Source organism: Lithobates pipiens, unplaced genomic scaffold (assembly GCF_037356315.1).
Source record: "Lithobates pipiens isolate NorthernLeopardFrog02 unplaced genomic scaffold, aLitPip1_a1.2 Scaffold_10, whole genome shotgun sequence".
NCBI classification, from domain to species: Eukaryota; Metazoa; Chordata; class Amphibia; order Anura; family Ranidae; genus Lithobates; species Lithobates pipiens.
Genome location: NW_027507686.1, coordinates 35,841,586 through 35,857,643, shown reverse-complemented (window position 1 = coordinate 35,857,643; position 16,058 = coordinate 35,841,586). Strand labels below are relative to the sequence as shown.

Here is a 16,058-nt window from a genome sequence, read left to right as displayed (position 1 = left end):
CGGCTTGTGTTCTCAAGCAAGAGGAAGAAACCCACATCCAATTTGCAATAGTGTGAACCCAGCCTGAGGGCTTTGTCCTCCATCTCCCTTGTCTGTCTCAAAGGTGAAACAGCAGAGGTCTGTTTAGACCCCTGATATTTTACCAAACTGGGGGGCTATTTTATTTTTTTATTTTTATTTTTTACAAATGTTTTAGGAGCCACTCCTAAGAAAAATTGTAAAAAAAAATTATAAAAATTAAAATTGTAAAAAGATAAATAATTTTTTTTTTTTTAAATAATAAAAAACTGAAAAAACAAAAACGACTTACACTGGTAATGGAACTACCAGGGTCGCAAGTGCCTTTGCGACTGGGCCCCGATGTTCCACCACTGGGCTCGAAGGGAAAGGTTGGGAGGCCCTTTATAGTTTTTGGTACCAAGGCCCTGAAGGTTCTAGTTATGCCTCTGGGCCCTCTCATGGGTGTATGCTGTGGTACATGCTTGTGGATCAGGCCAGATAGATATGTTTTAGGAGCGACTCCTAAGAAAAACTGTAAAAAGATAAATAAAATAACAGTTTTTAAAAAAATTCTAAAATAACAAAAAAAAAAAAGACTGACATTGGTAGTGGAACTACCAGGGTTGCAAGTGCTTTTGCAACCGGGCCCTGGTGTTCCACCACTGGGCTCGAAGGGAAGGGTCGAGAGGCCCTTCGTAGTTTCTGGTACCAAGGCCCTGAAGGTTCTAGTTATGCCTCTGGGCCCTCGTATGGGTGTATGCTGTGGTACATGCTTGTGGATGAGGCCAGATATGTTTTAGGAACCACTCCTCAGATAAATTGTAAAAAATAATAAAAAAGAAAATTGTAAAAAGATAAATAACAATTTTTTAAAAAATAATGAAAAAAAACTAAAATAACAAGAAAACTACCGACACTGGTGGTGGAACTACCAGGGTCGCAAGTGCTTTTGCGACCGGGCCCTGGCGTTCCACCACTGGGCTCGAAGGGAATGGTCGAGAGGCCCTTCATAATTTCTGGTACCAAGGCCCTGAAGGTTTTAGTTATGCCTCTGGGCCCTCGTATGGGTGTATGCTGTGGTACATGCTTGTGGATGAGGCCAGATAGATATGTTTTAGGAGCCACTCCTAAGAAAAATTGTAAAAAATAATAAAAAAGAAAATTGTAAAAAGATAAATAAAATATTTTTTTTTTAAATAATAATAAAAAACTAAAATAAAATAAAAAAATAAAAACCGACTGACACTTGTGGCGGAACTACCAGGGTCGCAAGTGCTTTTGCGACCGGGCCCTGGTGTTCCACCACGGGGCTCGAAGGGTTGGGGGGGCCCATCATAGTTTCTGTTACCAAGGCCCTGAAGGTTCTAGTTATGCCTCTGGGCCCTCGGATGGGTGTACACTGTGGTACATGCTTGTGGATGAGGCCAGATAGATAAATACGATATTTGAAGTTGCAATGTGCAACTTTCATGTTCATACTAGCCTGCACAGTACAATGCAGTATTTTACCGTGTAGTGCTGGCTCTGGCAGGAAGCAATTCAGTGTGCGTTTCAACGAAAAAATGCAGACATGCAAGTATCAGGATATGAACGGGGCACACAATAAACAATTATTTTCTATGTGTTCAGTGGTGACCTGCGTTTATCTGGTGGGGAAAAATGCAGGTCACTGCAAAAAGTTTTAATGAGCCCTCAATGCTGCTGGCTTCACACCTATGCATCGGCTTTGATCGGGTCTTGGATGTAGTAACCTGGAAGTGACATCATGACATCACTTCTGGTTTGCTGGAGCCTTAAAGGCGTCAGATTTAAATAAAATGTCACTATTTAAAACAGCCTTGACGTTTTGAATGCTTTTAAGTGCAAAGGAGGGATTTGGGGTCTTATAGATCCAAGATTCCTCCAAGAAATACCTGTCATGTGACTATCGCTGTCACAAGGGATGTTTACATTCCTTGTGACAACAAAAAAAATGATCAAAATAAATAAATAATTACAGTGTAAAACTTAAAAAATACTATAAATAAGATTTTTTTTTTAAAGCGCCCTATCCCTCCGTGCTCGCGCACAGAAGCGTACGTAAGTCGCACCCACAAATGTAAACAGTGTTCAAACCACACGTGAGGTATCGCCGCAATCGTTAGAGCGAGAGTAATCATTCTAGCACTAGACCTCCTCTGTAACTCTAAACTGGTTACCGTAAAAAAAATTTAAAGCGCCACCTATGGAGATTTAAGTACCATAGTTTGTTGCCATTCTACAAGTGTGCGCAATTTTAAAGCGTGACAAGTTAGGTATCTATTTACCCGGCATAACATCATCTTTCACATTATAAAAAAAAAATTGGGCTAACTACTGTTTCGTTTTTTTTTTTTTAACTCTTTGAAGTGCGACATAAAATATTACAACAACTGTCTGTTTATTCCCTAGGGTCTCTGCTAAATATATATATATATATATATATATATATATATATATATATATATATATATATAATGTTTGGAGGTTCTAAGTAATTTTCTAGCAAAAAATACAGATTTTTACTTGTAAATAGCAAGTGTCAGAAAATAGGATTGGTCTTCAAGTGGTTAAACTGGAACATAGACAAGGATTAGAAGATAAAGAAGCTGCATAATCAGCAAGTGATTAAATCAGAAACTGAAAATACTTAAACTGAGAATGAATTCACACTGCTGCGTATCTTGAGTGGTTTAGATATGGTTAGCATTGGCGGCTGGTTGTAGTTTTTTTTTTTTTTTTTTTTGGGGAGGGTGGCAAGCAGTGCACCCACAGTCAACCCCCCAAACCCACCCCCCCCCCCGGTCTGGAGCACTTACCACATCTATGGCGGGCATCATGGGAGGTTTCCCCTTCTTTCCTCTGCGGGCATCTCAGGTGGCTATCCCATCCCCTGCTCCGCGGCTTTTCCGGTGGCCTCCATCTCCTCCCTCCTCCTTGCCAGCCAATCGGAACGATTCTCCTTTCGGCCAATGGGGAAAAGGGTCTCAGACCCCCTTCCTGATTGGCAGGGAGGAGATTCAGTGTGAAAGAAGCGAATAATAATTCCCTATTGTCACCTCTGGCTCTAATCACCTGCTTAAAAAAAAAACACCCAACACAATAGGAATTCATGCAAGGGGCCGGACACATTGATGGGGGGGTAGGCGAGCCCAAGATTCGCATGCCACTTGAATATAATGCATGTCTATGTGTTGGGGTCACATATCAGCGTTGCAAATATGTTGGAAGGGGAAAAAAAAAAAAAAAAAAAAAAAGACTCCTGCGCTTCTTTGGTGCGGGTGCGATGCAAACTCCTATGGTGCAATGCAAATTTGTTCGCACCTCCAAACCGCAATGTAAATTGGCAGATACAGTAACTTCTAAAGGTGAAAATGTTGCCGTTAGGGTCTGCATGAGATTAAAAAAGCCGGATCACTGGTGTCCGTCTACAATCAAACTTTAAGTGGAGTTTGCTGTTATGTAATAAGTATTCTCACTGCATCCCAACTGATTTCCCTTTCTGATTGGCAGGTTCTAGGTTTCATAGCAACAATTGTTTTCGCAATAGACTTCTACATAATCTTCAATGACCTCATCAAGTTTTTGAAGAAAGGCGAGCCTGAGGAGAATGAACAGCAGCAACAGAAGTCAGATGGTGAGTTACATAATTGATCTGGTTGAAAAAAAGACACAGGGCCATCCAGTTCCACCAACAGAGAAAAAGAAAAAAATGAATAGAAAGCCTCCATATACAGTAGAACCTTGGTTTATGAGCAACTTTTTTTAAATTCTGACTCGGTTTGCGAGTGTTGTCTCGCAAAACGAGCAGAATTCAAGCTAATGGGGTGTGCAATACCGCATTTGGCCTGAGGTGCGGGGGCGCCGGGGACACTCGCAGCGGTTCAGAGCCATTCGGAAATACTCAGAATCATTTAGAAATACTCTGTTCCCAAGTGTTTCTGAGCCTTTCCGAGGTCAGCCGAGCTGTCCCCGAGTATTTCTGAGGCTCTTTGGTGCCCCCCCCCCCCTCTGGCCACATCCGGTATTGCGTGTAATAGAAGTCAATGCGGAACGAATTACCTTTGTTTCCATTGACTTCTTTGGGGAAACTCACATTGATATGCAAGTGCTTTGGATTACAAGCATTCTCCTGGAACAGATTATGCTCGTAATCCAAGGTTCCACTGTACTGTACACCATCTTATACCCACAATTGATCCAGAGTAAGGCAACACAAAACCCCCCCGCCCCCCCCCCCCCCGCAAAGCACAATCCAGTTTGCTCCCTTCCTGATCCCTCGAGAGGCAATCGGCTATTCCCCGGATCAACTTTACCTATAAATATTATCCAGTTATATTATGTACATTTAGAAAATAATCCTGACCTTTGTTTAAAAAAAAAATAAAAATCTACTGAACTGGCCAGAACTAGTTTTTGAGGGAGTCTATTCCATATTTTCACAGCTCTTACTGTGAAGAAACCTTTCCGTATTTGGAGATAAAATCTCTTTTCCTCTAGATGTAAACAGTGCCCCCTTGTCCTCTGTGATGACCTTAAAGTGAATAAAGCAACACCAAGTTCACTATATGGACCCCTTATTTATATATTTGTACATGGTGATCATATCTCCCCCCTTAATCTCCTCTTATCAAGAGTGAATATATTCAGTTCCTCTAATCTTTCCTCATAGCTGAGCTCCTCCATGCCTCTTATCAGTTTGGTTGCCCTTCTCTGCACTTTCTCCAGTTCCCCGATATCCTTTTTGAGAAGTGGTGCCCAAAACTGAACTGCGTATTCCAGATGAGATCTTACTAATGATTTGTACAGTGGCAAAAATGAGATCTCTCTCTCTGGAGTCCATACCTCTCTTAATACAAGAAAGGACTTTGCTCGCTTTGGAAACCGCAGCTTGGCATTGCATGCTATTGATCTATGAGCTTATAGCTTATGATCTACCAAAACCCCCAGATCCTTCTCCACCATTGATTCTTCCAGTTGTTCTCCCCCTAGTATGTAAGATGCGTGCATATTCTTAGCCCCAAGTGCATCACTTTACATTTATCAACATTACACACTTAGTTGCCCAATTAACCACTTCAGCTCCAGAAGATTTACCCCCCTTCATGACCAGGCCATTTTTTGCGATACTGCACTGCGTTATTTTAACTTACAATGTGGCTCTGTACCCAAAGAAAATTGATGTCCTTTTTTTCCCCTTCAAATAGAGCTTTCTTTAGGTGGTATTTGATCACCTCTGCGATTTTTATTTTTTGCGCTATAAACAAAAAGCCAGACAATGTAGAAAAAAAGACAATATTTTTTACCTTCCGCTATAGAACACATCCAATAAAAAAATGTAAAAAAAAAAAATCAAATTTCTTCATCAATTTAGGCCAGTATGTATTCTGCTACAGATTATTGGTAAAAAAAAAAAACAATAACTGTATATTGATTGGTTTGCACAACAGTATTTATTTTACTATTAATGGCGGCGATCAGCAACTTATAACAGGATTACAATATCGTGGCGGATAAACCGGACACCTATCTGACACTTTTTGGGGACCAGTGAAACTAATACAGTGATCAGTGCTAAAAAATATGAATTGTCACTGTACTAGTGACACTGGCTGGGAAGGGGTTAACATCAGGGGCGATCAAAGGGTGAAATGTGTGCCTAGCATGTGCTTTCTCATTGTGTGGGGGTGCTTTGACTAGGGGAAGGCATTGATCCATGTTCCTGCTTTGCAGAAACACAGGATTAATACCTTCCCATCTGACAGAACGGCAATCTGCCTTGTTTACATTTGCCATTCTGCATGTGTAACAAACAATCGGCAGGTGCCAACAAGCAGTGTGTCGTTAGCGGCTCGCGCCCCAGACCTGGAAGAGTCAGATCGCTTACTAGGTACCAATCTGGAGTGGCCACCCTGCCGCAGTAAACCTGTAGTGGGCGGTCCGCAACTGATTAAATTGATCCAAACTAATCTCAGTGCCTGAAACCAGTTTTGCAACTATGACATGTGATAGTAAGATTGTACATGTCATCACAAGTGTATCCAGGCGACTATACCAGACTTTTGTTGTTTCCATTCTTCTCCTCTAGCTTGGAGAATAAAATATGACGGGAAGGATTTACTAAAATTGGAACGGACAGAATCTGGAGCAACTGTGCATAGTGACCAATAAGCTTCAGTCTTCAGCTTGTTCATTTAAACACTTGCCGACCGCCTAACTGGGAAAATAAGTCATTTGTTTGATGTTAAATACGGGGGTTATGGCTGCAGCTAGATGCCATAACTCGGGTACTTTCTTTTCCCTTATGTGATTCTCTTTCAAATAAAAGTGATCACTACGGCGGATTCGCAGCAGAATCACTTTTAGAAGCTGTGGGAGGGGTGAACCCGCTCCCCCCCCCCTCCTGCCGCTTCCCGGACTTATGTTACCGTTCGGGGAGCCCGGGAACCATCTGGCGGCAGCAGTGCATTCCCATAGAGATAAGCGATGGCAAGATGGCCATCACTCATCTCTATGCCCTTGGAGGACTGGAGTGACATTATGACGTCACTTCTGGTTCTCAGTAAACTCTTTTTTTTCTTTTTCTTTTTAACAATAAAACCTGAAATCTGATTGGTTTCTATGCAGAGCTGCACCAGATTCTGCACTCTCCAGTTTTAGTAAATCCTGCACTATGGCCCCTATTCTCAAGGTGACAAAGCCATAATGTCTCAGAAACATCAGTGGTTTTTATGTGTGAATTTCACAGTATCACCGTCGGCTGCACCAATCAAGGCCCCTTTCACAGCAGCGGACTGATTGGGTCCACCTGTCCGTTTTTCAGGCGGACCCGATCGGACCACCCACTGTTTTCTATGAAGCGGCAGATGTCAGTGGACATGTGTCCACTGACACCCACCAGCATCTGATCCGACCCAGTCTGCTAAAAACAGATGGATGGGGATAGGTTCGGCAGGCGCTCCGTTTCCATCCGACTGCCTCATAGAGAACAGCGGGCTATGTCTGTGTCTGCTCAGCATAGTAGAGCGGACACAGACCTGTCATCATTCTGCTAAGTGAAGATCAGCGGAGAGATCCCGACCATGCTGAGCAGGAGGATCCGGCTTGACGGATTCCGCTGCTGAAAGGGGCTAAAAGGTCCAATCCAGTATGGATTTTTTTTTTCAGATATTTGCGGTGTCCCTGCTGCAGATTTCCCTACCTGCAGACATAATTTCAGTAAACTTTTAGATTGTAAGCTCTCATGAACAGGGCTCTCCAAACACTCTTTATAGAACTGTAATATAACAGTACTGTCTCCCTTTATATTGTAAAGCCCTGTGCAAACTGTTGGCACTATATAACTTCTGTATAATAATAATAATAATAAGTGAGGGGAAACCTCTGCAACAGAGATCTGGATGGCAACCTCCTAACCAACTGTTTAAAGTGAATGGAAAGGTTTTTTTTTTTGTAAACAACAAACGTGCCTATACTTACCGGCTCTGTGCAAGGGTTTTGCACAGAGCAGCCCCGATGCTCCTTTTTCTGGGGATCCCCAGCAGTGCTCCTGGCTCCTCTTCCCCATTGAGTGCCCCCACGGAGACCCGCTTTCTAAGGGGGCACCCATGCGGGCGCGCTCCCGAGTTCATTCCATTGACTGACACAGACAGCAGGACTCTGCCCCTCCCCTCCCCCCCCCCCCCCCGACTCCCATGTCACTGGATTTGCTTGACAGCAGCGGGAGCCAATACCTTCTGCTGCTATCAATCTATCCATTGAGGACCCGAGACAGTGACTGGAGCTGCTGGCCTGGTGCTTGTCACTGGAACGATCGGGTTCAGGTAAGAAAAAGAGGGGCTGTGGGGGGCAGCTGCAGCACAGAAGGTTTATCACCTTAATGCATGGAATGCATTAAGGTGAAAAACCGTGAGACTTTACAACTCATTTTAAACCCTATAATTGCTGCACCAACACGCCACGTGCATTTCATGCAGTTACAGGGCATTTAGCAGCACATTACAATTGACTTTATTGGGTTGCGTCTGGTGGGCTCGCTGCCTGCTGAATGCGACAGAAGGTGTAATTTTTTCCAGGTGCAAAGCAAAGCATTGCAACTGTGGCATGTGAACCAAGGCTGCTGTTCGAAATCACGGGACCCCATATAGCCAGCTACAGCCCCCCCCCCCCCCCCCCCCCCCATCCCGAGGACCCAAGTCCCTTTCTCTGCAACCTCAGCTGCACAGATGAATAAATAGGAAGCACTCGTAAGACTTCCTGCTCATTCACAAACTGAAGCATAGCAACTACAATATACTATGCTTCAGTGATGAATGGACACAGGAGTGAGAGGCACTGATCACGTACTGTGTTCATTCAGGAAATACATTTTCTGGCCCCTTCCCCTTCTCTGCATATTGAAAAATACATCTGCATGCCTGCAGGCGGAAGAGGAGGGGAGGGAAGCTGGCTGTGCTGTGGGAGAAAGGGGCACACGGGGGGGCTTGGACAGATGGAAGCAGTGCATGTGCTAGAACCAATCTGCAGTGCAGCCAAAGGGAAAAAGAGGAGGAGAAGCTGGCAGTGCGCACGCGCTAGAACCAATCGCCCTGCAGTGCAGCCAAAGGGAAAAAGAGGAGGAAAAGCTGCCAGTGCGCATGTGCTAGAACCAATCCCCCTGCAGTGCAGCCGGAGGGAAAAAGAAGAGAAGCTGGCAATGTGCATGTGCTAGAACCAAGAAGAGAAGCTGGCAGTGCGCATGTGCTAGAACCAATCCCCCTGCAGTGCAGCCAAAGGGAAAAAGAGGAGGAAAAGCTGGCAGTGCGCATGTGCTAGAACCAATCCCCCTGCAGTGCAGCCGGAGGGAAAAAGAAGAGAAGCTGGCAATGTGCATGTGCTAGAACCAATCCCCCTGCAGTGCAACCAGAGGGAAAAAGAGGAGGAAAAGCTGGCAGTGTGCATGTGCTAGAACCAATCCCCCTGCAGTGCAGCCGGAGGGAAAAAGAAGAGAAGCTGGCAATGTGCATGTGCTAGAGCCAAGAAGAGAAGCTGGCAGTGCGCATGTGCTAGAACCAATCCCCCTGCAGTGCAGCCAAAGGGAAAAAGAGGAGGAAAAGCTGGCAGTGCGCATGTGCTAGAACCAATCCCCCTGCAGTGCAGCCGGAGGGAAAAAGAAGAGAAGCTGGCAATGTGCATGTGCTAGAACCAATCCCCCTGCAGTGCAACCAGAGGGAAAAATAGAAGAAGCAGACAATGTGCATATGCTAGAACCAATCCCCCTGCAGTGCAGCCGGAGGGAAAAAGAGGAGGAGAAGCTGGCAGTGTGCATGCACTAGAACCAGAAGCTGGCAGTGCGCATGTGCTAGAACCAATCCCCCTGCAGTGCAGCTAAAAGGAAAAAGAGGAGGAAAAGCTGGCAGTGCGCATGTGCTAGAACCAATCCCCCTGCAGTGCAGCCGGAGGGAAAAAGAAGAGAAGCTGGCAATGTGCATGTGCAAGAACCAATCCCCCTGCAGTGCAACCAGAGGGAAAAAGAGAAGAAGCAGAAAATATGCATATGCTAGAACCAATCCCCCTGCAGTGCAGCCGGAGGGAAAAAGAAGAGAAGCTGGCAATGTGCATGTGCTAGAACCAATCCCCCTGCAGTGCAACCAGAGGGAAAAAGAGAAGAAGCAGACAATGTGCATATGCTAGAACCAATCCCCCTGCAGTGCAGCCAGAGCGAAAAAGAGGAGGAGAAGCTGGCAGTGTGCATGCACTAGAACCAGAAGCTGGCAGTGCGCATGTGCTAGAACCAGTCCCCCTGCAGTGCAGCCGGAAGGAAAAAGAAGAGAAGCTGGCAGTGCGCATGTGCTAAAACCAATCCCCCTGCAGTGCAGCTAAAGGGAAAAAGAGGACGAAAAGCTGGCAATGTGCATGTGCTAGAACCAATCCCCCTGCAGTGCAACCAGAGGGAAAAAGAGAAGAAGCAGACAATGTGCATATGCTAGAACCAATCCCCCTGCAGTGCAACCGGAGGGGAAAAAGAGCAGGAGAATCTGGCAGTGTGCATGCACTAGAACCAATCCCCCTGCAGCGCAGCCGGAGGGAAAAAGAAGAGAAGCTGGCAATGTGCATGTGCTAGAACCAATCCCCCTGCAGTGAAACCAGAGGGAAAAAGAGAAGAAGCAGACAATGTGCATATGCTAGAACCAATCCCCCTGCAGTGCAGCCAAAGGGAAAAAGAGGAGAAGCTGGCAATGCGCGAGTGCTAGAGCCAATCCCCCTGCAGTGCAGCCGGAGGGGAAAAAGAGGAGAAGCTAGCAATGCGTATGTGCTAGAACCAATCCCCCCACAGTGCAGCCAAAGGGAAAATGAGGAGGAGAAGCTGGCAGTGCTGCAAGGGAAGGCAGAAGAGAATTGGTGTCTGCGGTAAGACAGTACAACCGGCCCTCCTGCTCAACAGGTGCCTGGGCCACCCTGTTAAACTGATGGGGCTCAGGCCCAGTACAGGAGGACTGGCTGTACTGCCTCATCAGCGGCCCTGATGTGAACACAGTTGGGGACACTAAAACATGTCTCAACTGAGCATTTTTAATGCCTCCCCAACTGCATGTCTAATCAAGCCTTTACTGTATCATTTTTTTCTATGCAGTGTTGGAAGGCCAGGCTCTGATTATGCATTAAGTGAAATAAGATCTTGTTTTTCGTGTTCTGGGCGTTTATCTGGTAGGAGATCTGTCAGTGTTCTCCTGTAATAAGAGTCAGCTGCACGCCCTGTGTCTATTCTCTGGGGGAGACCGGATCCATTCAGGAAATGATGTTGCAAGGATGAAACTCTGGCACTCATAGCAGAAAAAAACAGGAAACATACAGAGAATAGGCTGGGCGCATTTCACATAATTATTGTATTATATAAGGACTATCCAACCCCAGCAGACATCAGCATGTTAAAGTCACTCGGTTGCTAAAATAAATCTTCAAACTAAACTTCTCCCTGCATAGAAAATCTCAAATACTCACCTCTGCCGCTGCCTGTACCACAAATCTGCAGTACTAAAAAGTACCGGCGGAAGATCCTGCAAATTCCCACACCTGAAGCTCAAAAAAGTCCTTTTTTTTGTACCTTGAATTGGGCAGATTTGAGCATTTTTGGCACTTTTTTTTTTTTTTTTATTCTCATAGAAATGAATGAAAACGAGCCATTCGCATGTTTTTGTGCGATTTTCTCAAATTAAAACAAGCAATAGTATGTGAATACATAAATGAATAAATAAATGTAAAATCAATACACAAATAACTAGAAATCATCATAAATGAGTCAAATAAATGAATATATAAAACCACCTGCCTGGAGTTAGCTTGTTTTCCCTGCGCCTGCACGGGTTTCCTCCGGGTACTGTCTAAATTGGTCCTAGTATGTATGAATCTGAGTTTAGGGGCCTTAGATTGTAAGCTCCTTGAGGGTAGGGACTGATATGAATGTATAATATATGTAAAGTGCTGCGTAAATTGACGGCGCTATACACGTACCAGAAATAATAATAATAATAATACGTTAATAAATAATAATTAACCTTAAAAAATAATAAATACATTATTATTATTAATAATAATAAAACACCCAAACTCGAACAAAAATACATTAATAATAATTATTTAGTTTGTGTTAGGGTGTTTATTTATTTATTTTATTATATTATATTAAGGGGTAAAGGTTAAAGTTAAGGGCTAGTTATTTATTTATTGTTACTTAGTATTAATTTATTGAAATTTTTTTTTTTCCATTTATGATTTTTATTTGTGTATTTATTTTACATTTATTTATTCGGTTATTATTATTCGTATGATAATAAATAAAATATAAATATAAATAAAATAATAATAAATAACCCCAACTCCTAATCCTAACCTAAACTGAACTTGAACCCCTTACCCTAACAAAAAAACATTATAATAATAATAAAAGAATTTCTTCTATATATCGCCTACAAAATAGGGGATCGTTTTATGGCAATTTTATTTTAACGGAAAAGCTAAAAAAGCTGAAATACCTAGCAACAGATGATAGTTTTCTATATAGGCTAATAAAAAAACGCCAAAGCCCAAAAATACTGCATACAAACGTGCAAGTCGCGCATAAAAACGCGCTAAAATCGTGCATAAAAATGCACAAAAAAAATACTGGAAAAGTGTCCAAAGACACTACGCTCAGATGTGAATGCCGCCTCAGAGATTTCATCTGCCGACCCCTCTTGTCACTACTGTCTTTTTTTAGGCTTTGTTTACAGGGGCTGTAAAGAGTGACAAGCCTTAGCATGGCCAGCAGTCACATTAGTACACATTGCTACAGCTGTAGAGCAGTAAAATCATTCCACCTGCCCCCTGTTTAGGCAGGATGAACCGCCACCCCCAAAAATATATAAAAAAAAAATGTTTTCCTCAGTTTAGGCCGATATGTATTCTTTTACATATTTTTCGTAAAAAATAATGGCAATAAGCGTATATTGATTGGTTTGCGCAAACTTTATATTGCCTACAAAATAGGGGATCGTTTTATGGCATTTTTATTTTTAAAAAAAATATTTTTATTAGTAATGGCGGCAATCTGACTGCGACATTATGGCGGACACTTTTGACACTATTTTGGGACCATTGTGATTTATACAGCGATCAGCGCTATAAAAATGCACTGATTACTGTGTAAATGACACTGGCAATGAAGGGGTTAACCACTAGGAGGTGGTGAAGGGGTTAAGTGTGTCCTAGGGAGTGATTCTAACTGTAGGGGGGAGGGGCTACCCCACACATGACAGCACTGCTCTCGATGACAGAGCAGTGATCTCTGTCCTGTCACTAGGCAGAACGGGGAAATGCTTTGTTTACAAAAGCATCTCCCCGTTCTACCTCTCCATGACACGATCGCGGACATAGAGTCCGAGGGACACGCGGTCACGGTCACAGAGACCGCACCCGCAGCACTGCTTCTTAAAGGGGACATACCTGTATGACCTTTTGCCCATCAGAGCCATTATGCTAACATATATCGGCGTGCGCTGGTCAGCATGCAGTCCATAAACTTTTTCTTTGGATAAAAAAAAAAAAGGCTGCATGCACACTGGGCGTTTATACCCGTGTGTCCAATCTCAGCATTTTCCTGTTCCCACCAAAGCACAGGTGCATGGTCCAGCTCCACTTATTGCAGCCTGTCAGTCTGTAACAGGCTGAAATACACTGCGGCTGGACAATGTACCGAGTGTGTTGCTCGTGTTTATTATAACATTGCCTTGAAATAAGAATTTATACCCCTTGAAATTTTCCACATTTTGTCATGTTACAATCAAAGACGTAAATGTATTTTATTGGGACTTGATATTAGTCGTGAACTCCACAAATCTGGCTTTTATGGAAGAGTGGCAAGAAGAAAGCCATAAGAAGTCCTGTTTGCAGTTTGTGAGAAGCCATGTGGGGGACACAGCAAACATGTAGAAGAAGGTGCTCTGGTCAGATGAGACCAAAATTGAACATCTTGGCCTAAAAACAAAACGCTGTGTGGCTTAAAACTAACACGGCACATCCCCCTGAACACACCATCCCCACCGTGAAACATGGTGGTGGCAGCATCATGTTGTGGGGATTCTTTTCTTCAGCAGAGACAGGGAAGCTGGTCAGAGTTGATAGGAAGATGGATGAAGCCAAGTACAGGGCAATCTTAGAAGAGAACTTGTTAGACTCTGCAAAAGACTTAAGACTGGGGCGGAGGTTCACCTTTCAGCAGGACATCAACCCTAAACATACAACCAGAGCTACAATAGAATGGTTTACATCAAAGAATATTCATGTTTTAGAATGGCCAGACCTAAATCCAATCGAGAATCTGTGGCAAGCCTTGAAAATTGCTGTTCACAGACGCTCTCCATCCAATCTGTCAGAACTTGAGCTATTCTGCAAAGAAGAATGGGCAAAAATGTCCCTCCCTAGATGTGCAAAGCTGGTAGAGACATCCCCAAAAAGACTTGCAGCTGTAATTGCAGTGAAAGGAGGTTCTACAAAGTATTTACATATTTATTTGTAAAAACATTGAAAACCATTTATCATTTTCCTTCCACTTCACAATTATGTGACACTTTGTGTTGGTCTATTACATAAAAATCCCAATAAAAGACATTTGTTTTTGGTTGTAACGTGACAAAATGTTGAAAATTTCAAGTGGCATGAATAATTTTTCATGGCACTGTATATGGGCATATGTACACTACCCTCCTCAAATCTCTATCATAGGGTGAGGAATGTTTTGTAATCCAAAAAAAAGAGGACTTGATACATTTTAACAATGAGAGATATCAGACATGTTGTGCCTGATATCAATTATATCCCCCTGAAGAAGCTATTACTGAGACGAAACATGTAGAGATGAAATCAGTCAGCACATGTATTAGTACTGTATAATCAATATTTACACTTTGCATGCTCTGTTTTTATTACTTGAATAAATTAGTATTTTGTTCTAATTTGGCACCTTAAAAATCCCATTTATCCTTTCCCATTTTCCAATAATTTTCTAAGGGATGTGGTGCCGTATTTTCTAGATGATATTCAAAATATCTTCTCTCCTTTACATGCTTCTTGTTTATTCTGTTATGGGTGTTTTGATGAAGAATTTGTGTTTCGTCCCATGAACACGGTTCCCTGTATGGCCTGTCTAAAAGACTTCCTCTGCTTTCTACGGTGTCAGGGGCCATTGCTGACCTTCTCCTGAAAATGATGTTTGCCTGGCTGTAATATTGACTTCAGTACCGTCTGCAAGCATATGCAGACCAGGAAGGCCAGAAGTCCATCCCTGCATGGTTCATCCAGGTCTATGACTACTGATACCCTTGGATCAGCATGACAAGCAGGCATCTGAGATTTCAGAATGGGAAGTCTGCAATAGCAGTTAAGGTTTTTCTCTCTGGAAAAGTCTTCTAAAGGCGAGGTTGTTCCTTCCCACAATCCTTTGCCGTTATACAGAAATGTTTTTTGAGGCCCCAGCTGGCAGCCACATGTTCCTCTTCAAAGTCAGCGGTTCCCAAGTGTGTATATTTTATATTCTGCATTCACATAAACCGAAGGTGACCTTGTCTTTACCTTGTAGATGATGACTTTGACTCCGATTCCGACTGAGCGAGCTTTCTTCGCCTGGCCGAGGCCGTGCCGCGTCTGTGCGCCCCACGAGGAGGAGGTGATGTCTCCATCGCACCTACCGCTGCCGACTGTCATCCGAAAACACAAACTGTTATTTTTTATATTCCATCATAAGGACAGCTCACAACTGTGATTTTTTTATTTTATTTTTTTAAGGAGGAACTCCGCTCCAGAGAGATGGTGGGATCATGTTTAAAAATGAGTAGCCGTTTAATACATGAGATTTAATGTATTGTCTTTTTACCCCCCTCTCCTTTCAATGGGAGAGAAGCAAATATTTAGCCTTGTGTGTCATCCTGCCGAATTGCCCCTTAGCTTCTCCGCAAGAAAACTTAATTTAGGAAGTAACCCTAATATAATGTCCCGGGGGGCACCTTCCTAGTAAATCTTAAATTCCACTGAGAACAGCAGGTAAAGCTGACTTTTTATAGTGCACACACCAAGGAGTCCTCGAAAGGGTCCAAAGATTTATTCCGTGGTCACATGGTAAATATACAGCAACGTTTCGGAACCACGCAGGGCCCCTTAGTCAGGAAAGTGACATTTGCCTGACGAAGGGGCCCTGCGTGGCTCCGAAACGTTGCTGTATATTTACCATGTGACCACGGAATAAATCTTTAGATCTTTCGAAGAATCCTTGGTATGCTGATGACATTTCTTCACTTTGAGTATCCACGGTTTCCAGCCTATGGTCATTACAACACCCAGCATCACTGAACAGCCCATTACTTATATATGGCAGTGGTCTCCAAACTGCGGCCCTTTGCTTGCCTTTTCCGGCCCTTGGGGAACTTTTCCTCCCACTGATACCAACAATGGGGCACTATTCCTGTCACTGACACCAACAATGGGACACTATACCTCCCACTGTATTCAACACTGGGTCACCATTCCTCCCA

At 43.4% G+C, this 16,058-nt stretch overlaps 1 protein-coding gene across 1 annotated transcript in view; it reads left to right on the top strand.

Moving 5' to 3' along the window:
• The window catches only part of CMTM3 (CKLF like MARVEL transmembrane domain containing 3), a 35,170-nt gene extending 19,515 nt beyond the window's left edge, over positions 1–15,655 (top strand). Inside the window, exons 4-5 of the mRNA XM_077454192.1 lie at positions 3,532–3,655; positions 15,110–15,655. Coding sequence (XP_077310318.1) covers positions 3,532–3,655; positions 15,110–15,138 — 153 coding nt within the window. The 3' untranslated portion in view covers positions 15,139–15,655. The remainder of the gene's footprint in view (positions 1–3,531; positions 3,656–15,109) is intronic.
• The last annotated feature ends 403 nt before the right edge of the window (positions 15,656–16,058 follow it).